This window comes from Excalfactoria chinensis, chromosome 1 (genome assembly GCF_039878825.1).
Source record: "Excalfactoria chinensis isolate bCotChi1 chromosome 1, bCotChi1.hap2, whole genome shotgun sequence".
Taxonomy (NCBI): Eukaryota; Metazoa; Chordata; class Aves; order Galliformes; family Phasianidae; genus Excalfactoria; species Excalfactoria chinensis.
The window spans coordinates 34396228-34418289 of NC_092825.1; the positions used below are offsets into that span (position 1 = coordinate 34396228).

General features: G+C 37.7%; 1 protein-coding gene across 1 annotated transcript in view; it reads left to right on the forward strand.

Moving 5' to 3' along the window:
• Positions 1-21831, forward strand: part of LGR5 (leucine rich repeat containing G protein-coupled receptor 5) — an 83926-nt gene extending 62095 nt beyond the window's left edge. The window contains exons 7-18 of the mRNA XM_072333308.1: positions 324-392; positions 3196-3267; positions 4181-4252; positions 4353-4421; positions 4557-4628; positions 6467-6532; positions 6741-6812; positions 8265-8336; positions 9890-10015; positions 14320-14465; positions 15440-15523; positions 18066-21831. Of these exons, the coding sequence (XP_072189409.1) occupies positions 324-392; positions 3196-3267; positions 4181-4252; positions 4353-4421; positions 4557-4628; positions 6467-6532; positions 6741-6812; positions 8265-8336; positions 9890-10015; positions 14320-14465; positions 15440-15523; positions 18066-19156 (2011 nt within the window). The 3' untranslated portion in view covers positions 19157-21831. The remainder of the gene's footprint in view (positions 1-323; positions 393-3195; positions 3268-4180; positions 4253-4352; positions 4422-4556; positions 4629-6466; positions 6533-6740; positions 6813-8264; positions 8337-9889; positions 10016-14319; positions 14466-15439; positions 15524-18065) is intronic.
• Positions 21832-22062: the final 231 nt, after the last annotated feature.

Consider the following 22062-nt stretch of genomic DNA (forward strand, 5'->3'; position numbering starts at 1 on the left):
AAAGGTCACTACCCTAGCTAAACTACTGCTTTTGCAATTTGTATGGTTAGAAACATTTTCCATGTGAGTACTGCCAAAGCTTAAATTGAACAACACAGATAATGATAAAGTTGGGCTTATTGTATGTTTTCCCAGTTGTTAAAAAAATAGGAATGAGAATGTGCCCTAAATAGATTTTTCATTGAACATCCACACACTTTAAAGATTTCCTGGATTTGGGCTATACGTTACTCATTCAGTGCATGAAAAATGATATGATGCCAATAATTCTGTTATTCCTGATGCAACACAAAACCTAAATAACACAATCTATTTTCACACAGAGATTTAAATTACAACAGTCTGGACGAGTTCCCCACTGCTATCAGGACACTAACAAGCCTAAAAGAACTGTAAGTCGAGCATTTATATTAGGATGGAGGATGTTTTGTCTACTGTGTGACTGATTATTTTCTTAATGCTGGTGATTTTGTCAGTAATCCCTAAAAACTGATATCCTAGGAAAAGCTAATAAATGTGCCAACATGCATAAAAGTTAATTTTCAACATGCAGTTTAGAGCATTCAGGTTCTGATGACTTTTATACTGCATAGTGCAGCAAATTGTTTTCAAGAACTTTATCTTTGGAACCCAGCTAATTTGTTTTGAGTCCCAAACACAGCAGTTGTTCTTTCCAAGCAGTCCAAAATATCACAATCTGCTGGACTAAGGAAAAACATGGCCCTCCTACTGGCTAATCAAGTTTAAATGTTTTCTTCCATCCCTCCTCCCCCATTGAATTAAAGCATTCTCTTTTCAACTTAAATAGTCTTTTGTAGTATTGTAAACAAAACACTTGTGGATGCACAGACATAGTTTCTGTAAAATAATGTCAACACTGAAATGAAGCCAGCCAAGTTTATTGTAAGAAACAGCTGAGTTATAAAAGAATGAATGAAATATTCACACATTGTAAACACGATGTGTACAACATTGTGTACATCCAGAGTTCTTTCAGTTTGAAGTAATTGCCATCTACATGTGCCATCGGTGTAGATTTTACAAAACCTAGGTAAAACTGGACACAGGTGTAGTATTAGTGCATCATAAACCATCAATAAAGCCACTTTATGTGGCTGGGATTTCTTTGGAAGTGGGGAATCCCCAAGTAGTGTTGACTCCAGCTCAGTTCCTCCTGTGCTGCCCAAGAGTGTGGCTCTGTGGGGCTGTGAGTTTCTCAGTCCAGCTACTCTCAGCTGCTGTTCTGCTTCCTGAGGCCTAAAATAATTGGCTTGAAAACCAGTGGCCTTGAAGAACTGCCTTTTTGCTGACCTCTGGAGTCAGTAGCCAAACATGGACAACCTAGGTTTGCAGTAAATGCACCTTGTCCAGTCCAGCAAACTGCCTGATATGGTTGAGATTTCTGGACCCTATAGGATCTCACGTCTAAGTATCAAACTGCTTGTGGCAGCTGATCTCCCCTGCGCAGGAAATCTTTGGAGTGTGAAATTGTAACCTGAATTCCCAAATCCAGCACAGAACTTGACCATGTGCAACAGTGTTTTGCTTGGGCCCTGGAAGCTGGTCATAAAAGCATGAGGTATCTCCCACAGGGTTCCTTCTCTTCTCACCAAAAGGAACCCGGGGCCACAAAGGTTCATTTTATTTCAGGGCTACATTACTAAGATGTTTCTGGGTCAGGCCTCTTTTCTCTCTCAGAATTTGTTCTTGGACTGAAAACAGTTGGCTTTTTTTATGATTTTTTTTTCTTGTCTTAGAGACAGCAAGCCATCAAGTCAGAGCTATACCAGTCTCACATGCTCTGCCCTTGGTTATCTCAGCTGTAGGGGCTGTTCTCTCCAGAGTGGATATAGCTGTTAGGTTCTGAAGATGCCTGTGAAGCATTTTTCCCAGTGTGGCCTTACTATAGTGTCCTTACCCAGGAGTGCAGATAGATTTAAGCTCTTTTGCTCAGTATGTGAGCTGACAGGCAGTAACTTACCTTTGGTTCAGATGAGGTGCAGTGCACAGGGTGCAGGCTATAGCCATGATCACTCTCTCTCCCAGTCACCTCAGAAGTGCTGTAGACTCTGTTTTACAGAAATGCACCACAATTTCCTTTTGACTGATGATGGGACTGCTCCCACAGTCTGACCATGTCAGTGGTGATGAGAGGCCAGACACTGCCCCAGGAAGAAGTCGTGCCATTTCCTTTGCTTTTCTCCGTACAAGGAATCCCATTCAATACATCCAAAAAAACAGTCTGTTCACTGCTTCTAGATGAAACGGGATCCTCATTCCTGCTTGGAATCTGTGTCTGCATGGATGCAGTTTTTATGGCGTGCAGAAGAACAAGGGATTTAGAGCCTTGTTCTGTCTCGTCAGCAGCAGCACGGTGACTAAACAAGTGAAACCAGTAATGTGGAACCTGTTGAAGTAATGACCAAGTGTGCTTGCATCAGTGAACAATTTGAGGCTTTCTAAATATATAAATTTAATCTGGGAAGCCTTTTTCATACCCGACTGAACTAATGGGAGTTTCCCACACAAATCATCATTGTTCTTTTGAAACCTTGGTTGTTTCTTTTGTTTTTCACAATGGAGAAGTACTCATATGAATAAAATCCAGTAATTAATGACGAGACCAAGTTTTGGCCCCCCATCCAGCGGGCACATTGGACAGTTTGTTCACGTCTACATCTAAAGTATTTCAACAACAATGTGGTTGTGGGAGACTCAGACTTTATACATATATAATGTGTAAAATCATTTACCTTATAAATTTATGTAATTCATTATTATCACAGCAAATGAAATAGCTGCAAATGAATAAATGGATTGGGGGGTACATACATACATGTAAATATGTGCTATTTGATGTCTATATTTACATTACATATACATCTGTACCTACATGACATACAGCTATGAAACACTGTTTCCTGCTGTGAGCATCTGAATTTTAAAATGCTATTTTGCAGTTTATTTCACCCGCACGGCACTTCTCATGTAGAAGAGAGCCCAATTCTAGACATTTCTTCACTTTTTCTTTTGCTCTTGCTTTTACCAGTTGTCTTACCCCAGAAAGCAAGAAAATATCTTTACACACCAACGCCTTCCTTATTACAATTGAAGAAATTGTTGTGTGTTGTGAATACAAATTGTGCCTTTTCATTCCTTTTCTTTACTGTGTAAACCATTTTTTTTGCTTTATAGAGGATTTCATAGCAACAACATCAAGTCAATACCTGAGCGTGCGTTTGTAGGTAATCCATCACTTATTACAATGTAAGTGGTAACAGTTTATTCAGTGACACTTTGTGTTAGAGAATATGGTCTTGAGTACCATGTTTGTTGCTATCTGTCTAATGGGTCTGCTTGTGAATGCACATAATAATGCAAGTGAACAAGCTTATATCTTTCTAGCCTTATGAAAAGTGTAGCAATTTGTGTACCCTATTTAAAGGGAGGGAGTACCACTACTTCATCGTTGAACTTTAGTTGAAATACCAACCCTTCATGGGTCTCTTATTGTTGCTGGTAACGTAGATGATAGAAAAATTATTCATGATGGATTCCAGGCTGAATTCCCATTATTTTACATGACAATACATTTAACTGGCAAACCTCAACATAAGAAATTGTAAAGAAAAAGTAATTGTAAATGATCTTTCTTTACAAAGAAATTGTTAATGTAAGAAAAACAGCCACACGTTTTGAGCAGTATATTTTTATGTGCAAAAGTTGTACTCCTTTACAAGCGCAATGCTACTCAACTGCTGTGGATGGACAATGTCCTCCACATATGTGAAGTTCTGATTTCTTCATCCATCAGCTTTGCCATATGTCATAGCAAAGTTCTTCATCTTTGAGTTTTAATCTTTCTGGGAGAAAGGGGAAATGTCAGGCTTATGGTTTTAAATCCAGGGAAAATGAATACTCCAGTATTAAAAGCGTACTTGATGGACACAGGCTAGCAGGTGAGAAAAGGCCCACAGGTGCACAAAATGCCTGTGAGCATACAGAGATTACTCATTTGTATGTAGTATAATCATATAACGTGTTTTGAATCTTTTAAAATATTCCATGTAATATTTTGTGTATGTGTTATCTGTATATCACTGTTTGTGTATGTGTTATTTGTATATCACTGTGTATGTAACACTGTATATAAAATGTCTTTTTTTCTCTCTTTTTGCAGACATTTTTATGATAACCCCATCCAGCTTGTTGGAAAATCTGCTTTTCAAAACTTACCAGAACTCAGAACTCTGTATGTGTTTCATTTATTTCATCTGTCTTTAGTTGCCACTTTAGAAGTGTCCCTCAAATTCCTTACTGCAGTTGTACTGAAATGATGTTTTAAATTCTAGGACTTTAAATGGTGCCTCACAGATAACAGAGTTTCCTGATCTGACTGGGACTACAAGTCTGGAGAGTTTGTAAGTAGGAGAGGAGTATTTTTCTTTGGTTTATATTCTTTATATTTACTCTAAAGAATGCCCCAAAAAATAAGCATTTGTTTTGCAATCTTTAAAAATTATTATTATTATTGTTTTTATGAATTCTCTCAACAGGACACTCACAGGAGCACAGATCACCTCTCTCCCCAGATCAGCTTGTGACCAGTTGCCTAATCTCCAAGTGCTGTACGTTTCAGTATGATTACTAATTTACATTAATAAAAAAGATTAATGAGCAAATTAAATCATTATGATTTCAAAATTACCCCACTGATGCTATTTTTGTGTATCACATAGAAATCAGAGCAGGGAGCAAATCCCAAATGTTACTCAAAAATGCCATCCTCCAACAGTTCATATTCCACATAGCAGTTAGTATTTCCAATGCATTGCTGAAAAAGGTCATTAATTCTCACGTTTTTCGGAGATGCTAAAATGGTTCATGATTGTGTTTTAAAAAATCAGAGCTACGGTCATTGACTTTACTTTCATTAATTCTGTCTCTCCTATAGCACTTCTGTTTCCTTTCTGAGGCAGATAACTCAGTGAAGTGAATGGAAAATATATCTGTGTAAGGAGTTTAGCTTTGAGTGCTTTTTATGTTTCTCTTTTAGATTCTTCTCCAGGCAGGCTTAAGTAGTTGACTGAAATTTTGATAGACTATTACTTGGCATTGTTGGGGCATAGTTCTAAATATCCAATATTATTTTAGCTTGGAAATGTCCTTGGGGTTTGCTTAATCACTAACGAAAGTAATCACTGTGTCTGCTTCTTTGAGAATCAGCCAACGCTTTCCTCTATGTATTACATCACTAGGAATGTATTTTGTATTGCTTTTCTGGCCAACATCAAAATAGGACTAATTATAGCACACGATTTGAATACCAGTGTGGATGTCATTAACGTTTCCAGAAAAATTAATGTGTAGTTGATGGACTCAGTAGAATCCCACACTGTCGTTACTTGCACCATTTTCACAAGTCGAACGTAGAATCTACAAAATAGTCAGAATAGTAAAGGGGAAGATATTTTTTTCCAAGAAAGCAAATGGGTCGATATGATTCAGTTTTAAAGGACTGGAAGCAGGGATGAAAGTAGATTACTCTTTTACTTATTAAATAACTATGGGAAAAAGACATTTTTTGTAATTACACGTGTAAGTTTAATTCTATATTTTTTCCACCAGCAAAGTTCAGATTCAGTTTTCCCCAAACAAGATGTATATATATATATCTATACATATACATACATACATATATATATGATGAGACTATTGAGAGTGGGTAGGAGAGGGGTGTTTAGTTCTTTTCTTCCTTTTTTTCAGCCCCTCCAATTTCTGCAAATTGCCTGGGCTTGTTTTTGATTAGTTAGATTATACTATAAATCAGTCCAGATGTTTCAGTTATTCTGTAATTTGTTGAGTTTGGGCTCAAGTCTTTTTAAGAGCTTTTTTTTTCCTCATGTAGTGATTGATTTCAAAGTTAATTCTTATATCTTTAACCACAGCACTCAGTTATAAGATGTAACAGTTCTAAGAATCCAAGGCAATACTGCTTAAACACATAGAACTGAAAGCTAATTACAGTCCATTGTCATTGCTGCCAGAAAAATATAGCATATTCTCAGACAAAATGTAAATATACATTTAACTTATTTGTAAATATATACTTATTAGTGCATTTTAAATGGTTTAAATATTTATCAGAAGTTTAATATGATGAAGATGAAGTCCGTGATGCAAAGCCAGTGCTCCCAATAAGCAGACTGCCAACACTGTTACTGTAAAACACTCAGAAGTCTGCACTTCAGCAGGAAATTGTTAGACAATGCAAGGAATTTGCAAAAGCAGTATCTGGGGTTAATATATCTTTCCTTATCCCCTCAGTAAGAATTAAAAGCTGACAGATGAGAGATAATAGCTGAGTCTGCTCATTTCTATTCTCCTGTAAAATAAGTTATTTTTACTTGAGCAAGAAGAGAGCGTTACATTGAATGTTAATCTTTTCTTTTCTTGTATGTTACAGAGATCTGTCTTATAATCTGCTGGAAGATTTACCCTGCTTTACTGCATGTAGAAAGCTACAAAAAATGTAAGCTTCAAACTATCCTAAAATACCTAAAAAGAGGCATCTAGATAAAATTTGCTTAAGCATCATTAATTCAATTACTGCTGATCAGTTTCACATACCCAAATACGTACCCTTACAATGTACTGAAGTGGATCATAAGTGGTCTACAATACTGCCTAGTGTCTTCTGGGTACCTTTCAAACTGACAGAATTTTTATTACTGTTTCAGTGACTTGCATCATAATGAAATTGATGAAATCAAAGCAGATACATTCCGACAGCTGGTTTCTCTTCGTTCTCTGTGAGTACAGCACTTATGGTGGTTCACCTGGGTGCTCAAACACATGGGGTATATTCGCTATCTATTCACTGTCTATTCACTGTCTGTCCACTGTCTGCCACAAGACATCTTTATTTCTATTTCTCCTCACTTTGATCTTTCATCCGTTAGACTGTAATTTTGAAAGCAGAATAAACACTGTTTAGTATATGAACAACAAATTCAAACATGCAAACTTACAGATATAAAAGCTGTTGCTTCTAAATATTTATGATAGAGGTTAAGAAAGATGCTTTCCCAGAGCTAGTATCTGTTGGCAGAATTAGCTCTAAGGAGCATGAAATCTTTATAGAGGTAAGTGTTCTCTATGAAGAAGAACAATAAGAAATATGTAGGTCATTCCAAAAGTAATTCTTCCCATGAAAACAACAACAGATACGAAAAGCACAATAACATTATTTGATAGAACAAATTCTCAGCTACAAAGCACAACTTTTCACCATGGTGACCATTAGCCGATTTGCACGATGAGCTGGTTAAGATGCTCTTCATTTCATGGTGTGACAGCTGTGCATGGCTATCTGGAATGTGGCTTGTCTTTCACATCACTGTTGCCACTGTTGAAATGCACCACTCACTGCCTCACTGTGGTCACATCCTCTCTTTGATCTCTGTAAACATTAGCGAGTGTCAATGTGTGTCATTTTTTCTGCATGGAGGAATTTGGTGATGCCTCTTTGCTTCATATGGACTTCCATGTCAGACACCATTTTATCAGATTGCCCCTCTGCTGCCATCTGTCACACAGCAGCAAAATGTGATGGAACATTGGTGGGAAGGTTCAGCCTCTGCTGTCGTACCACCAACATCCACTTCTGATTGAATGGGCCAAATTAATAAAATAGGAGGTATTAATTTCAGGGCAGCCATCATAAATTCCAAACTTACATATGTTTCCAGTGTTCGTACGGACACAGCAGAATAATTCTGTAGAGCAATTACTAATGAGTATTTGCAGGATCAAGCCAGTACATACATATATATTATGTAGCTACTTTAATTCATATCAGTTTTTCCTGCATAGTGAAGTTTGTGTCTAAGAAGTTAAATCTAGTGACAATGGATTTGCTGTTACTAGCCATATTATAGGGGCCTCTTAGAAGTAGTCTGTATATCCCACTCCTCTTTCTGCTGCCATGGGAAACTGAAGCAGACTGAAAACAACTGAGTTAGATTGTAAAGGGCATTAAGAAGTCTTAGAGAACGTTGTCACATTAGTAACTAACTCCATTAACTGACTAACATAATGTTTAAAATTTCAATAAGATTTTGCAGCATGAGATTTGCAGAAGTTTATTGAAAATATTTGCATGTAATTAATACCTTTTTTATATTTAGGCACCCTAATCAAGTGTATGAAAACTTCCATATTCACTCAGTGGGTATGTAATTTTCCACTCACTTTTCTTGTAGGGATTTAGCTTGGAACAAAATTAAAATTATTCACCCCAATGCCTTCTCCTCTTTACCATCTCTGATCAAACTGTAAGTATTTATATATCTTTTACATTTAAATTTTAACATTTTTCTTGCAAGAGCATACAAAGCACTGGGAACTTGTTAATTGCCCCACTCAGCAGAAATAGAGGCCGTCTCTGTTCTAATCTTCTGGTCTCTCAGATCTATATCTAAACGTCTGCTTTCTTGTACTTCACCAACTCCCATAGGTATTATGGCAAAGCTGCATGTACCACAGAGTGTAATCACGGTGATTAGGGCTCCATGAAACATATCAGTGTATCTATCTGTCATTCTTCTTTCAATTTATTAGTCATTTACCGCCTTTTAACAGTGGGGCGGATACCTTATTAGTCATGTATCAAAACTAAGGAAATTGATTCAAAATTAAATTACAAACATTGTTTCTCATTGCATGGAATAGTTTTTCTTCTTTAGTACCTTCAGTCAGAGTAGTTCATGGACAAAACACCAAAAATCCAATTGTGCAGGTCTTACTTACAAGCACGTCTATCTTTACTCTTTCCTTCTTCCCACTATAATTGCAATACCTCTATAAGGTGAATCCCTGGGGTGTATCCTTGGGGACAACATGAAAGAAAATTCCTCTGGAGTTACCTTGCTCTGCAGTTGTTCACAAATGCATGCTGACAGGTGTCTGATCACAGATAATCCAGTAGTTTGATTGGGGAGTTACAGGAAACAAACATTTGAAAAGAGGCATTAATTTCTTTTGATGGACTAAGCCACCCCTCTGAATGGTGGACTAGAAAATGTCCATGAGGAGAATATTGCCTATGGCATCCTTTTTGAGGGATCCTCCTTAGTGCTTTCTTGCAGAAGGAGTATGGGAACGTCATGCTGCCAGCAATAAATTCTGCCTTTGTTCAGTAGTACAGAAAAACCCTTTGAACATAAACCACACACATAAACCATTGTACCAAGTGTTACCTGAAATGCCACTCTGTAGCCCTCATCTGAATGAAGTCATGGTAGAGTTCAGCAATTCAGTTGGACCAGAATTTCGCCTTTGGTATTTAACTATGTTGTGAGCAGTAGGACATACGCATGCAAAAGTACATGCACATTAAACATAAGAAGGAAGCAGACCAGTACATCAACAAGTCTCTTATTTTATGACTAGCCCTTTAGATTTAGATGTCCAAGGGACAAGAACTTTATAGTCCACCCATAAAAACATTCCAGTGGCATCAGACTCTCCTTTCTTCTTCTCAAGCACTGACCATCTTAAGTATTGCAGTGTAGTCTGCTACATGAAGAGGACTGAAACAGCTTACTAACTAAATGGAAGGGAGAGGGAGTTACAGAAAACAGGATGCATCTGAACTTCTGTCTTTTCTTACTCTCCTTTCTTCCCTTGATCACTGTTAGCTTTCTGCTGAAAATATAGGTGTATACTCCTGAGTGCTGTCACGGTTTTGCTCTGTTGACTGAGACTTGTGTATAACATGGTCATTTTTGATTGGTTTGGAAAACTACAGCCTGTTTTTCCAACACGACACTTCTAGTACTGAATTAAAAGAGAACCCGTAAGCTGATTTTTATTTGCTGTTATGCAGGGATGTGTCATCCAACCTTTTGTCCTCTTTTCCTGTGACGGGGCTACATGGTTTAACTCATTTAAAATTAACAGGAAATCATGCACTACAAAGTTTGATATCATCTGACAATTTTCCTGAACTCAAGTGAGTATATCATTAAAACTAATAAGCTACATTTGTGTTCATGTGCAGTGGAAGGTGTGTCAGTGTGTAACGCATGTTGTTTCATATTGTCAGTCTTTGATCTGTGCTATTAAAACCAAAGCAAATATGATAAAAATGATAGTCTTATTTTATTGTGCTCACTTTTAACTGAAGAAACTGTGAAGTGTTTTGAAATATTAACCCCAGTACTTGGTTAATATGAGCCACATCTGCTTCCTGGTGATATGTTTCAAAAGCTGTTAAAGCAATATTGTTAGCGCCTTAGTGATATGTCTTTCTACTGGCCTGTGCTTACAGAATTTCCCTTATGTTTAGAGAGTAAATATCAAAAATATGCTACTGAAGTTTCAAGATATTTGGCCATTTTTGTTTCAAGTAAAAATGAATGTGGGTTTTGTTTGTTTGTTTGTTTCTGTAGTATTTTGTTTAAGATTCAGATAACACAGAGCCATAGAATGACACAATTGCACGCCTTAGAGGGGACCTCAAGAGATCATGGAGTCCAACCACCCCCCAAAACTTTGCCATTATTACTAAAACATTTTGATGCTAATAATTTTCTGATAGATGCTTTGTGAAACAAGAAGGAGATGTTATCTAGAGATTATTTGCAGCACTGCCAGTCACTGCATGACCGTAGAGGAGTCACAGTAAACAATTTTGCCTCTGATTTCAGGAATCTGGGGGGTGTCCCTTAACTTTCCCTTGATTTTCATGTTTTAATTGGAAGATTCTAACTGAAAAATACTTTTTTTCCTCGCTTTAATGTAAAATTTTTGGTACCATAACATTGAAAACAGTTCAACAGTATGAATATAATTACAGAATTACAGAGTGGTACAGATGGGAAGGGAACTCTGGATGTCATTTAGCCCAACATCCTGCTCAAGCAGAGCCACCTGGAGCCAGTTGTCCAGGCCTATGTCCATACAGATTTGAAAGTCAGTAAGGAAGACTCCATACTTATATCCTCACTAGATTTGCATTTTGCGCTAGAATTGTTCCATAAGTCGTTGTATACAGACAACTCAAGGAGATGTGCTACTGATGGAAAGGACTGGAGTTTTTGTAGTTACAAATAAAGGTGTCATGAGTAGAAGTAGGGAGATGATTAAATGATTGAATAAAGCTCTGGATAGAACCACACTGGAGTACTTCTATGATGGTATGTTAATATAAATAGAGAGAAGAGCTGCAAAAAATGATTCAAGGGTCACGAAACAGTGCTTTAAAAGTCTTAATATACTCAGTATTTGTAGTCTGTCACAGAGGAGATTGGGCAGTGTGTGAAACTACTTTATAACATAAATGTTCAAAGTACTAGAGGCCTTATGTAAGTCTTCAGATGAGTCTCAGAGGTCAAGAAGCAAGTATCATATGAAGTTGTGAATGTCTGAGCCTGAGCTTCTGCCTGTTTTTCTTCACTCGCTCACCTTGCCAACATGTTGAGGCAGGTGATAATTACAAAATAGAAAACATATAGTAATACATAGACCGTGTATATACCTGCAGTGGTCCTAGAGCAATTTACTGTTTAACCGAATTGTACAGCTAAGATTTTTGAATTCTTTTATGAATATTATACTTTATGTGTTTGTTTTTTTTCACTAGATAAATTACACATATATTGCTAAAATGCAACTACAGTGTATTTAGTTGAAATGAGTAATTAAAAAGGATGCGTCAGGCAATGGCTTACTTCTTTAAAAAGATATAAGAAGTATGACTGATATATCTAGAGTTGATTAACATCTGTAAAAGCAAATTATATCCATTCAGGAGAGAACGGGGTTAAATCCTACCCTGGATCCATTAGGACTTGTACCATAAATTAAAACGAGGCTAGGACTTCATGCAGGATCATTGCAGACAGTGCATGAAGCACCAACTTAAACAGAGATCTGAAACAAAATGAAATTTCACCCTTTCTAATTGTTGGAACTAGGCATTGGTTACAACATTAAAGACAAATTCCTGTATAAAAGCTTCTTGCTCATCTAAATGGGTCATTGCTGTTCAATACACAAACACATCAAAGAGCTGAGCATCCTCTGCCCCACCTTCAGCAATGGCTCAAGAATGCTCAAAGAGCCGAGCCCAGCTTGCCTTAGCAAGCTATGAGGAAGTAAAGCCAGGCTGCCAACCACTCCTTCCCTCTTTATCTGATGCTTTGATTCAGTGCTATAAAGAGCTCAGAAACTAGCTCCATCCGTCATAACTGTGCATTCCCATTCACCATCAACCAACCCTGCACCTTTGTGAGGTGGAAAACAACCTTGTGTTCCCTGCTGTTTGATCTAAAATCAGGAAGCATTAGTACAGCCCCTTCTTGAGTACTGTGCATAGCTCTGGGCTCCACAGTACAAGGACATTAAAGTCCTTGGAAACATCCAGAATAAAGTAACAAAGCAGGTAGCAGGGCTGGAAGGTATGTCCCATAAGGAGAGGCTGAGAGCACTGGGCTGCCCAGCCTGGAGGAGAGGAGGCCAAGAGTAGCTTCTTGCTTTCACTTCTTGAACCCAAAACACCCACTAGCTATTTCCACAGCTCTGTTAATGACTTCATAAGGTTTAACACCACAAGTTGCAGTGATCACCTCATAGGAATTTCAGCGTTTCCTTTTTTAAAGTGTTTTGTGTTGGTTTTTATTTGTTTTTGTTTTTGTCAGCCCAGGCGACTAACTGATGGTCAGTCTAGTAATGTGTGGGTGTTAGTGATAGTTTATTTCAGAAGAGTTTCTGGGAAAAGTTTACAGAAGTGTTTATTCAGGATAATCTTCACATTTTAAAAGATCACATGTAGAGAAATGAGTTAGAAATTGAATCTTTAAATAAGTCTGATGGCATGAAGTTGCATTCTAGAACTGACTGACTTTTCTTGAACTCTTAATGGAGTACTGAAAAAATAACTTGTGTATTTGTATTGGTTACATGACTACAGATTATTGTTGCTAATTCCCAACAGAACTATAAGCATATAGAGTCTAAGTGCCTTCAAATTCACCTCAGAGCTTAAGATTCAGTCTGTTCCTCTCTAAACTTGCTAGCGTGCAAGCTTAAGTCCTATTGGCACTGGGCGCAATTCCCAAACTGATTCTCTTGCAGACTTTTCAGGACATTAAATGTTGCATTCATTATATTAATTTACATGACTAATTTCTTGAAAGTAACCTGGTAGTAGGATACAATTTTATTTTATTCTTCTTAATTTAAGTCAGAATAACATTTAGTCACATCTTTGCCTCTGAAGGTATATTGACCTCTTGAAATAAAGTTGAATTGTTAGGTTTCTCTATGTTACTACTGGGGACCTGTAGATTATATGTCTTTACTTCCAGCGCATAAAGTATACCTCAAGAACAGAAGGAGTAGCCTTTAGAAGTTGTATATATGTAGTTCTTCCATACTACCCCAGAAACTGCACATCCACAAAGAAATGGATTCGAAAACATACTGGAAATCAGTAATTTTCAGGCAATAGAAAACCTCACCATCTTTGAATATCGCCAGTACCCATTTTTGTGTTAGGAATTCCAGTTTTACTAAAGGAATTAGGAATGTTCATCCAGTGTCCTTCGACGTCTGTGCTCATTCCTGTGACAATTAATAAACTAAAAACCTTTCCTTCAGTGACATCTATTTTCACATATGCTGCATTTGTGATTCATTCACCTTTCAGTTCAGAACACTACTTTCTTGGTCTACATACAAAAGGCAATCTCCTTGTCGCCATTTTACTGTGAAAAGTATTTGATGTGAAAAGAGAGACATAAAACTATGAATCCAAAAATAGATCTTATTTCCCAAAACTGGAGAAATTCCATTTGGGAAATGAGATTTTTGTTCTGCCTGTTAGAGAGGTTAGGCACAGTCATCATCTTTCGGTTTTTTAAAATAAACCATTTAGAAAGTAACACAGAGAAAGCACTGAGTTACACTGAAAAACTATTATAAGACAAAATAGAAATGGCACTCTCAGAGTAACGTTCATTCAAGAGCAAAAGTCATGTCTTCTATTTCCGTATCTCCCATGAAAATGTGTAAGAAATTTCTCTGGGCCTTTATTACAAGTACCCTAGAAATCATCTGCATTTCTGGTGGGGAATTCTATCTGTGAATCTTCAGTTTGTATCATCATGATTGATTTTTTACCCATAGATATTTTTACTTTCAATTCTGGCTATTTAACCAAGTTCATTTGCACTAACATAGTTAGAGAGAAGTACAATGAAGTAGCTGGTGCTCTATGCCAATGTCATGGTATATTTCAATGTTCTTCTACAGGGTCATGGAAATGCCGTATGCTTATCAGTGTTGTGCCTTCGGAGCATGTGAGAGCCACTACAAAATCTCCAGCCAATGGAACAAAGATGAGAATAGTAGCACTGATGATTTTCCCAGGAAGGATATTGGGTTGTTACAAATTCAAGGTAACTGTCACCTTTCATTTTTTAATCTCCCTGAAGGTTGTGATTTTTCCCGTGAGCAGCCTGTGATTTTAATCTTATCCAATACTCTTCCACAGTCACAGAGGCAGCCTCTCCCTCTCTTGCCTGACAATATATTATTCGAGCGTTTTTATGCTTAGGGAACTCATTTTGTCAGGATTGCCTTTCAACTCATCTTTCTGTACAAGTATTAATGTGGGCAGTGAAATCTTCCCTTTATCTGAGAGGCAAGGAAGTGGTGCTGGTATGTAACTCTATAAAATAATCAAGCAGCAAGGACTTAGGTTCTTGCCAGCCTCAAAAGTAGCAGCGCTGCCTTCACTACCCATGCTTCAGGATGTCACAGAACTTGTGTGGTTACTTAGGTGTAGCTGCTGGGTTTTTTTCCTGGCACTTCCTGGGTACCAGGAGTGCATCTGTTCTCCAGAGCAGAAATTTACTTTATTTTTCTCTCCCTTTACCAGAAGTTCTGTTATTTGACCTGTCATGTAAGTGCATGCATACATGTTATACCAACCTGCTGCTTTCATTGCTGTCTCCACTCCTGAAGACTAGTAGGTCTCAGAGTTCAGGGCTAGTTCCATCAAGAACGGAGCCAAGAGTACATGCTGGATCAATGACACACAAAGAAACACAAGAACCTGGGTTAAATCTTAATAGAGGGGCACAACAGTGGAATTTGTATTTTTAACTCCTTCCTACACAGTTGTCACACTGCAAATAAGGTAAAGGAGAAAGCACCTTTCTGAAAGGGATTGTTTTCAGAGAGGTGATGATGCCAGCTTTTTAAATAATCCTGAGTAGAACCAAGGAAGCATACATCTGCTTCTACTTACAGTTTGGCAGGCAGAGAGATGAGAATAGGCCCTAAATACCCAGGACTTTTTTGCAGCTTGCACAGAAAGAAGTTTTCTTGAAAAATGCAGTGTCAAATCTGAGTATTTTCTCCCCCACAGACGAGCGTGACTTTGAAGATTTTCTTCTCGACTTTGAAGAAGATTTGAAAGCTCATCATTCAGTGCAATGTTCACCTTCTCCAGGTATAGAACTGCCAAAAGATGGGAATCTAAGAGCAATATTACTGGATATTGTAGATGCAGTAACAGGGAATCTAAGAGCAATATTACCGGATATTTTAGATTCAGTAACAAACTCTGAAACTAGGATGGGTACAATATTATGTGCAGTAGTATGTTGTACAATAATATAAAATTCTGCACAGAAGTCTGGAAAACTCTGCAGATACTGAATTCATCTATGAATGTACCAGAAATTTCACACAGTTCTATGGCAGATCCTCTCTCTTTTCCCTTTTCAGAGGTACTGGTCCCCTTATGAAGGGGACAAGAAAGCAAAGGTTCATTTCTGCCAAGAAACAGATAATAATATAACAGAGCCTTTGCTTGCTCTTACCTTTGCAAAGCTGAAGTAATTCTTCTTCGAGTTATTCTACACTTGAATTTTTTGAACAACACACAGTTTAATGTCTAGGACATATGAAACGCTATGATATCGAAATACATGCATTCCACCACAAGGAACACCCAACAATGTCACTTTCTTTGGAGAGTAGTACAACCTTGGCTTTGCAGTATGAGAAATAGGTTTTAAGGTTTAAAAAATAAAAAGTGTTTTAACTGCAGAGCTACAAGCCACCCATTAAACTTTGAAGATGAAGAAAGTATTTGGAATGTAGCTTCTAGGTTTAGCATCCTGTTCAACAAACATTGTCTCTAGTTGTTCTTTGACTGTGAAACATGAACAAAAATCAGCTAGTGCTTTAAGACTCGCCCCAAGCCAAGATTCCTATATTTCTCTATGGTCTCCTTTGTTATTGAGTTCACAAAAACATTGTTGTCTTCATGATAAGCTGTCGCAAGAACCAAGAGAAAATTTAGCTTCCGTGCTCATCGTTCAAATGACATCTTACAACCACCTGTAAACTGACACAATGGATGCTTTCCCCTACTCAGTGGCAACAGCTGTAGTTGTATGGAGTACAACTCAGCAGCAGGGGTTGTCTTTATGGGGAAGGTGGATGACTTGCTTTGTGGTAGCATAGCTGACTGGTACCAAGATGAATAATGTTTCTTGTGTGTTCAGTTTCAGTCACACACTGGACAGCCTGGTCTAGTGTGTGGCAAAAGGGATTCAAAGATCTTTAATGCCCCTTCCAACCTAATCTATTCTGTGATTTATCTTCACATCTTGAGAATGTGTCATTCTGGAACTGCCATGTCAAACAGTTTACCAAATAATACTTTTCACTTTCTGCAGTGTTCCTTCCTTACCTTGTCAACTTATGCAGAAAAGTGTATCTGAATTGTAAGTCAAAGATTTAGGGATTCCACTCTGGGGATATTTCTCAAGTGGAGCGATCCCAGGAAATCTGTTTGCAGCCAGAATAAAACATGTCAAATCTTCCATCATGAAAATTCTTCAGGAACCCTGATCTCCTCTAAAAGGTCAGATTTATCATCAGAATCTAAATGGAATTCTCTCAGATCTCATAGGATCTCCGTCCAAACTAGTAGATTACAGTGCATTTGTCTTTTGTAGATTTAGTATGCATTACTTTAGTGAGAATGCTGGAGATGATGACAGACTTAAAGATGGCACCCACATTTTTCTTTCTCAGCAACTTGCCTTTAAGGATCCATGCCAGATTCTTGACAAAAGATTAAAAAAATCATCCTGAATTTATTCAGAATTTATTTGTTCAGAGATCTTCTTTCTAATGATTCATGTATTAAAGTTTCCTTCCTCTTGCATTGGATGTTGAAAAGTAGGTCTGGCCTTTAGCTTTCAAAGGTCAAAGTCATTTGAGTCCCCTCATAGAATCGGCAAGGATGAGAAAATGAAGAGCAAAACACTCCTCTGAAAAGACAGTGCAAAGGGGCCTGGGTCTGTGTAATGACATGCTGTTAGGCAGCCAAAGTGAATCTGTCTGTATCAATTACATCAAACTTCACCAGGACTCATTAGCAACTTGTTCTAGTTTAGCAAGAGAGATCTTTTTCAGCTTCACATCACAGCATTCACTGAAACTATGAACTGGAAATTCCATTCAGTAAGTAAGAAATCTGGTCAGTAGTTTCAGAGGAAAGTTTGGCCTCCGACTACTAGTTTAACAACAGTAAAATACGTATCCAGTTACTAATGCAAGAGGCAAGCCTTCAGGATTTTTCAGGGAAGCTTCCTGTTTCCCCACATGGTGTTCTGCATATATATAACAAGCCCATAGTCGGTGCAAAAGGAAGGTGTAGCTGTCCTTTTCTTCCTTGAGGAATTTTTCATGGCAATCACACTGCACTTGTACTAGTAGATTAAAAACAAACATCAGAAAAAAAAAAAAGAAAACAAAAATAGAATATTCAGGTTGAGGGACAGACTCATGCAACGTTCATATAAGCAGTGTGTTATTGAGATCTCTTATTACACAGAAGAAAGATAAAACATCCAGATCTCCTTTTGGAGTGAAATTCTCTGCTTGGCTATGCTAAGAACAACGTGAAAAATTAAGTTTTACTTTACATGAGTTTTTCTTTCTCCTTTTTTTTTTTTTTTTTCTTGTCTTTTCAGGTCCCTTCAAACCATGCGACCATCTGTTTGGTAGCTGGTTGATCAGAATTGGAGTATGGACCATCGTTGGTTTGACCTTCGTTTGCAATGCGCTGGTGACAGCTACGGTTTTCAGATCTCCATTATATATGTCCTCCATAAAGCTTTTGATTGGTCTAATAGGTAGTGTAAATGCCCTGATGGGTCTTTCCAGTGGAGTACTGGCTAGTGTGGATGCATCAACTTTTGGTAGCTTTGCTCAGTATGGAGCACAGTGGGAAAGTGGAATTGGTTGCCAAATGACTGGTCTTCTCTCCATTTTTGCTTCAGAAGCTTCCATTTTCCTCCTTACCCTAGCTGCGCTTGAGCGTGCCTTCTCGATAAAGCATGCTACAAAGTTTGAAACCAAATCCTCTATTGCTAGTGTAAAAATTGCCATTTTCTTTTGCTTTATGTTGGCATTAGTGATCGCAGTGATACCTCTCCTCACTGGGAGTGAGTATGGAGTTTCTCCACTTTGTTTGCCATTACCATTTGGAGAACCCACTGCTATGGGCTACATGGTAGCACTAGTATTGCTGAACTCACTTTGTTTCCTGGTAATGACTATTGCTTATACAAAGCTCTACTGCAGTTTAGAAAAGGGAGAACTAGACAATATTTGGGATTGCTCTATGGTCAAACATATAGCCTTGCTGCTTTTTACTAACTGCATTCTTTATTGCCCCGTGGCCTTCTTATCTTTTTCCTCCTTACTAAATCTTACCTTTATCAGCCCAGAAGTGATAAAGTCCATCCTGCTGGTGATTGTCCCACTGCCTGCGTGTCTAAACCCACTCCTTTATATATTGTTCAATCCACACTTCAAGGAAGACTTGGGAAGTTTGAGAAAGCAAACTTTGTTATGGAGGAGACCAAAACATGCTAGTCTGATCTCTGTGAATTCAGAAGACATAGAAAAACAATCTTGTGACTCAACACAAGCACTGGTAACCTTCACAAGTGCTAGCATATCATACGACATGCCTACCAGCAATTCACTCATGCCATCGTCTTATCAAATGACGGAAAGCTGCAATATTTCATCCGTAGCATTTGTTCCATGTCGCTAGTTTCAGCAGAAATGCAGAAAATATTTATGTTTACAAATTTTTTTAACCCAAAAGTAAGTGTGGGTATGTGTTTTCAAGCTAGAGATTGCCTCTGAATTATTGTCACATGCATCACAAAACAGATGATGACTAAACTCGCAGCAGGCTGAAAATCCAGTAGTTTAGCCTTCTCAGCCAGTTTCAGAGCTGCTGGAATGAAGAGCAGGTGGATGGTCAAGAGCAGAAATACTGAATTGGTAATGTTTTTCTTCAACACACCACCTGGCACAGTTTGTTTCGTGGAATGGCTTTTTTTGTTATTTTTTCCTGCTTAATATAATTTGATCTTAATAATAGATCTTCAGTGCCAAGTCTGTTTTTATAAACGCCTGCATATGGCCCTCATTCAGCAAGGTAGCTAAGTGGAAGAGTAGTTCTGTTGGAAAACCTGAAGGTTTTTGCAGAATATGCTTCAATGAAGCTCCACGTTCAACAGATAAAGTCCATTTAATAGTTTACTTGTTGCTGGGTTTGGTTTTTCAGAAGTTGTCTGACATGACAAAGTATTTGAATTGCTGGCAAAATCTACAGAATTAATATACAGTATAAAAGCAATTAATCAAAATCCTGATAAGCACTTAGAATGGAATCATAAATGGCAAGCCCTTGCTACATGAATATTTTTTTTCCTAAGCTTCTGCACAATCTGGTCATGAATTACCAGCATGCCAGTAGAATTACTGTTGGTAATACTGGCAGATTAGACACTCATAGAATTGGAGGGTAGGAAATTCTACACAGAAGGTCACGAATACAGGCAAACTGGTGTGTTGAGTACAAATAAATGGCATGAAAGGCACTCATACAAAACGCTGATGTAAGGTCAGTTGTCTAGGAATGAAAATGATAGTCCTGCTCCAGGCATTTCTAGAAAGCCTCTCCAGGTCATTAGTTGAAGATGTGGAGGTCACTGTGTCTTTTTAACTAATGATAGGTGCGGGAATACAAGGAGTGAAGGTTTTGTGATCCGTGTTCTTAGCACTGGTGCGAGCAACACAAGAATATTTCAGACAGTTCTTGTATTCACATGCTGTAAAGAACATTGGGAAAGTAAAACATTTGAATGTCACAAATATATATATATATATATGTATTTTTTTAAAAAAAGAAAAGCATATCAAATAAGCAGCTTGACCACAGTTTGTAAGTAGCTACTTCTGGGAAACAGAAGTTTGAGAGGTAGAACTAAGTCAGGAGGAGAAGAATCTGGTAAGATCCCATGGAGGTTGATGCTAGGTGTGTATACACAGCATAAAAGTAAAGGTGTGAATTGCTGACAGTAACAGTCATTGCGAAGTAGAAGCATTTGCCACGGCTTGGAACGAAAACTCTGTCACTGAGGAAGTTCAAATTGGATACATTGCCAAAAAAAGGCTTTGGAGCAGCTATTGGAATTCAGGGATGCCTGATGGCATTAGTTTAGGAGTCGGTTAGATTAGGTTAACGTAGAGTTACCTCTCTTGATTGTAATATGTTAATACTTTGCTGAATCATGATGTGTACATTTACACATCATGCAATTAGGTGAGAAGACTTCAGACCTTTTCCAAGTGTACAGAGCTCCCTTCCTTTGCCCAGAAGACAAGCAGTCTTCGACCTTGGCCGAGCCATCAGAGGCTTCCAATCATCTTTTCTTAGAGCTGGCATATTTTGCTCAAGTGAGCTGATCATTTATGACACGGAAGTGCACAGTTTTGTTAAAAATAGCTCCCTGAGGAGTAACCTTTAATAGCCCAGTAATCACTTCACAGTTAATGGCCACTCAACTTCTAGGTGAATGAGACTAATTTTTGAACATTACCACAGTTAGGCTAGCCCAGTAATTAAGGAAATCAGTTACAGATGGTCGTTGTTCATGTGTTACTGTATATGCAACTTTCTGGGACCCGCAGGATGGATTTTCACAGTGAAAACTCTATTGCCAGCAATGGATATGCCTTGGCTTTCTTGTCCACTCACACTGGCATATTTGCAGTTTTGCAGTTACAGATGGCATCAGTTGACTTTGGCTGACAGGAAAAAAAAAATGAACCGATGCTGAAATTATGATGTATGATAAAGTCAGCTGAGTACTTATCTGAATCCTTTATCTCTTGTGGGTTTTGAAGCAGTGCAGCATACAGCTGGGGAATGATGCCTGAAACCACTTTGAATTAAACAGAGGATCAGTCAACCATTGCACAATACCTATTATCATGTTTACTTAGCTTTAATTTAACTGGGGTCTGTCTGTGCTGCGCTGCTTAATTTCAGTGAAATTCCTTTCAGCTCGCTATATTTAAGAAGTCTGTAAAGTGATTTGAGAATCAAAGTAATGTTATAATTCTAAAGACTGGTTAAAGAAAGCTTCTCTTATCAAAACTTTTTTAGCTTGCAGAAAGTCCTAAAAGCTCCGTGTCTTATTTTTATAAGCATGTTTGAAATATTTTGATCAAATATTTTAAACTTGAAATTGTTAAAATTCATTTCATAGATTTTAAAGTAAAATTTGTAAATATAGAACTGTATTTATTATTACAGTGAAATGCAACTCCACTATAGGACGTGAGATTAAGCCCTGTACAGTTTCGTATTGATATTTGCTATATTTTCTGCTCAAATATATTACTAAAGTCATTATCTGTAAATAATATAATGTAAATGTGTAGTGATTGTAAATAGATATGTGCTTTCTTTTCTACCGGTGTTCCAAACATATGTCAGTTGTAATAAAATGTGTCTACACAGTAAAGAGCATTTAATCAGGGCCTGACACCTCACAACACCGTGTATATCACCAATTAATCCTTCCCAAGATATTCTAATATTGACGCAAGCATCTCCAGATGTCCAAAATTCTTGGCCAAGTATAACTGACGGGTAGTGTG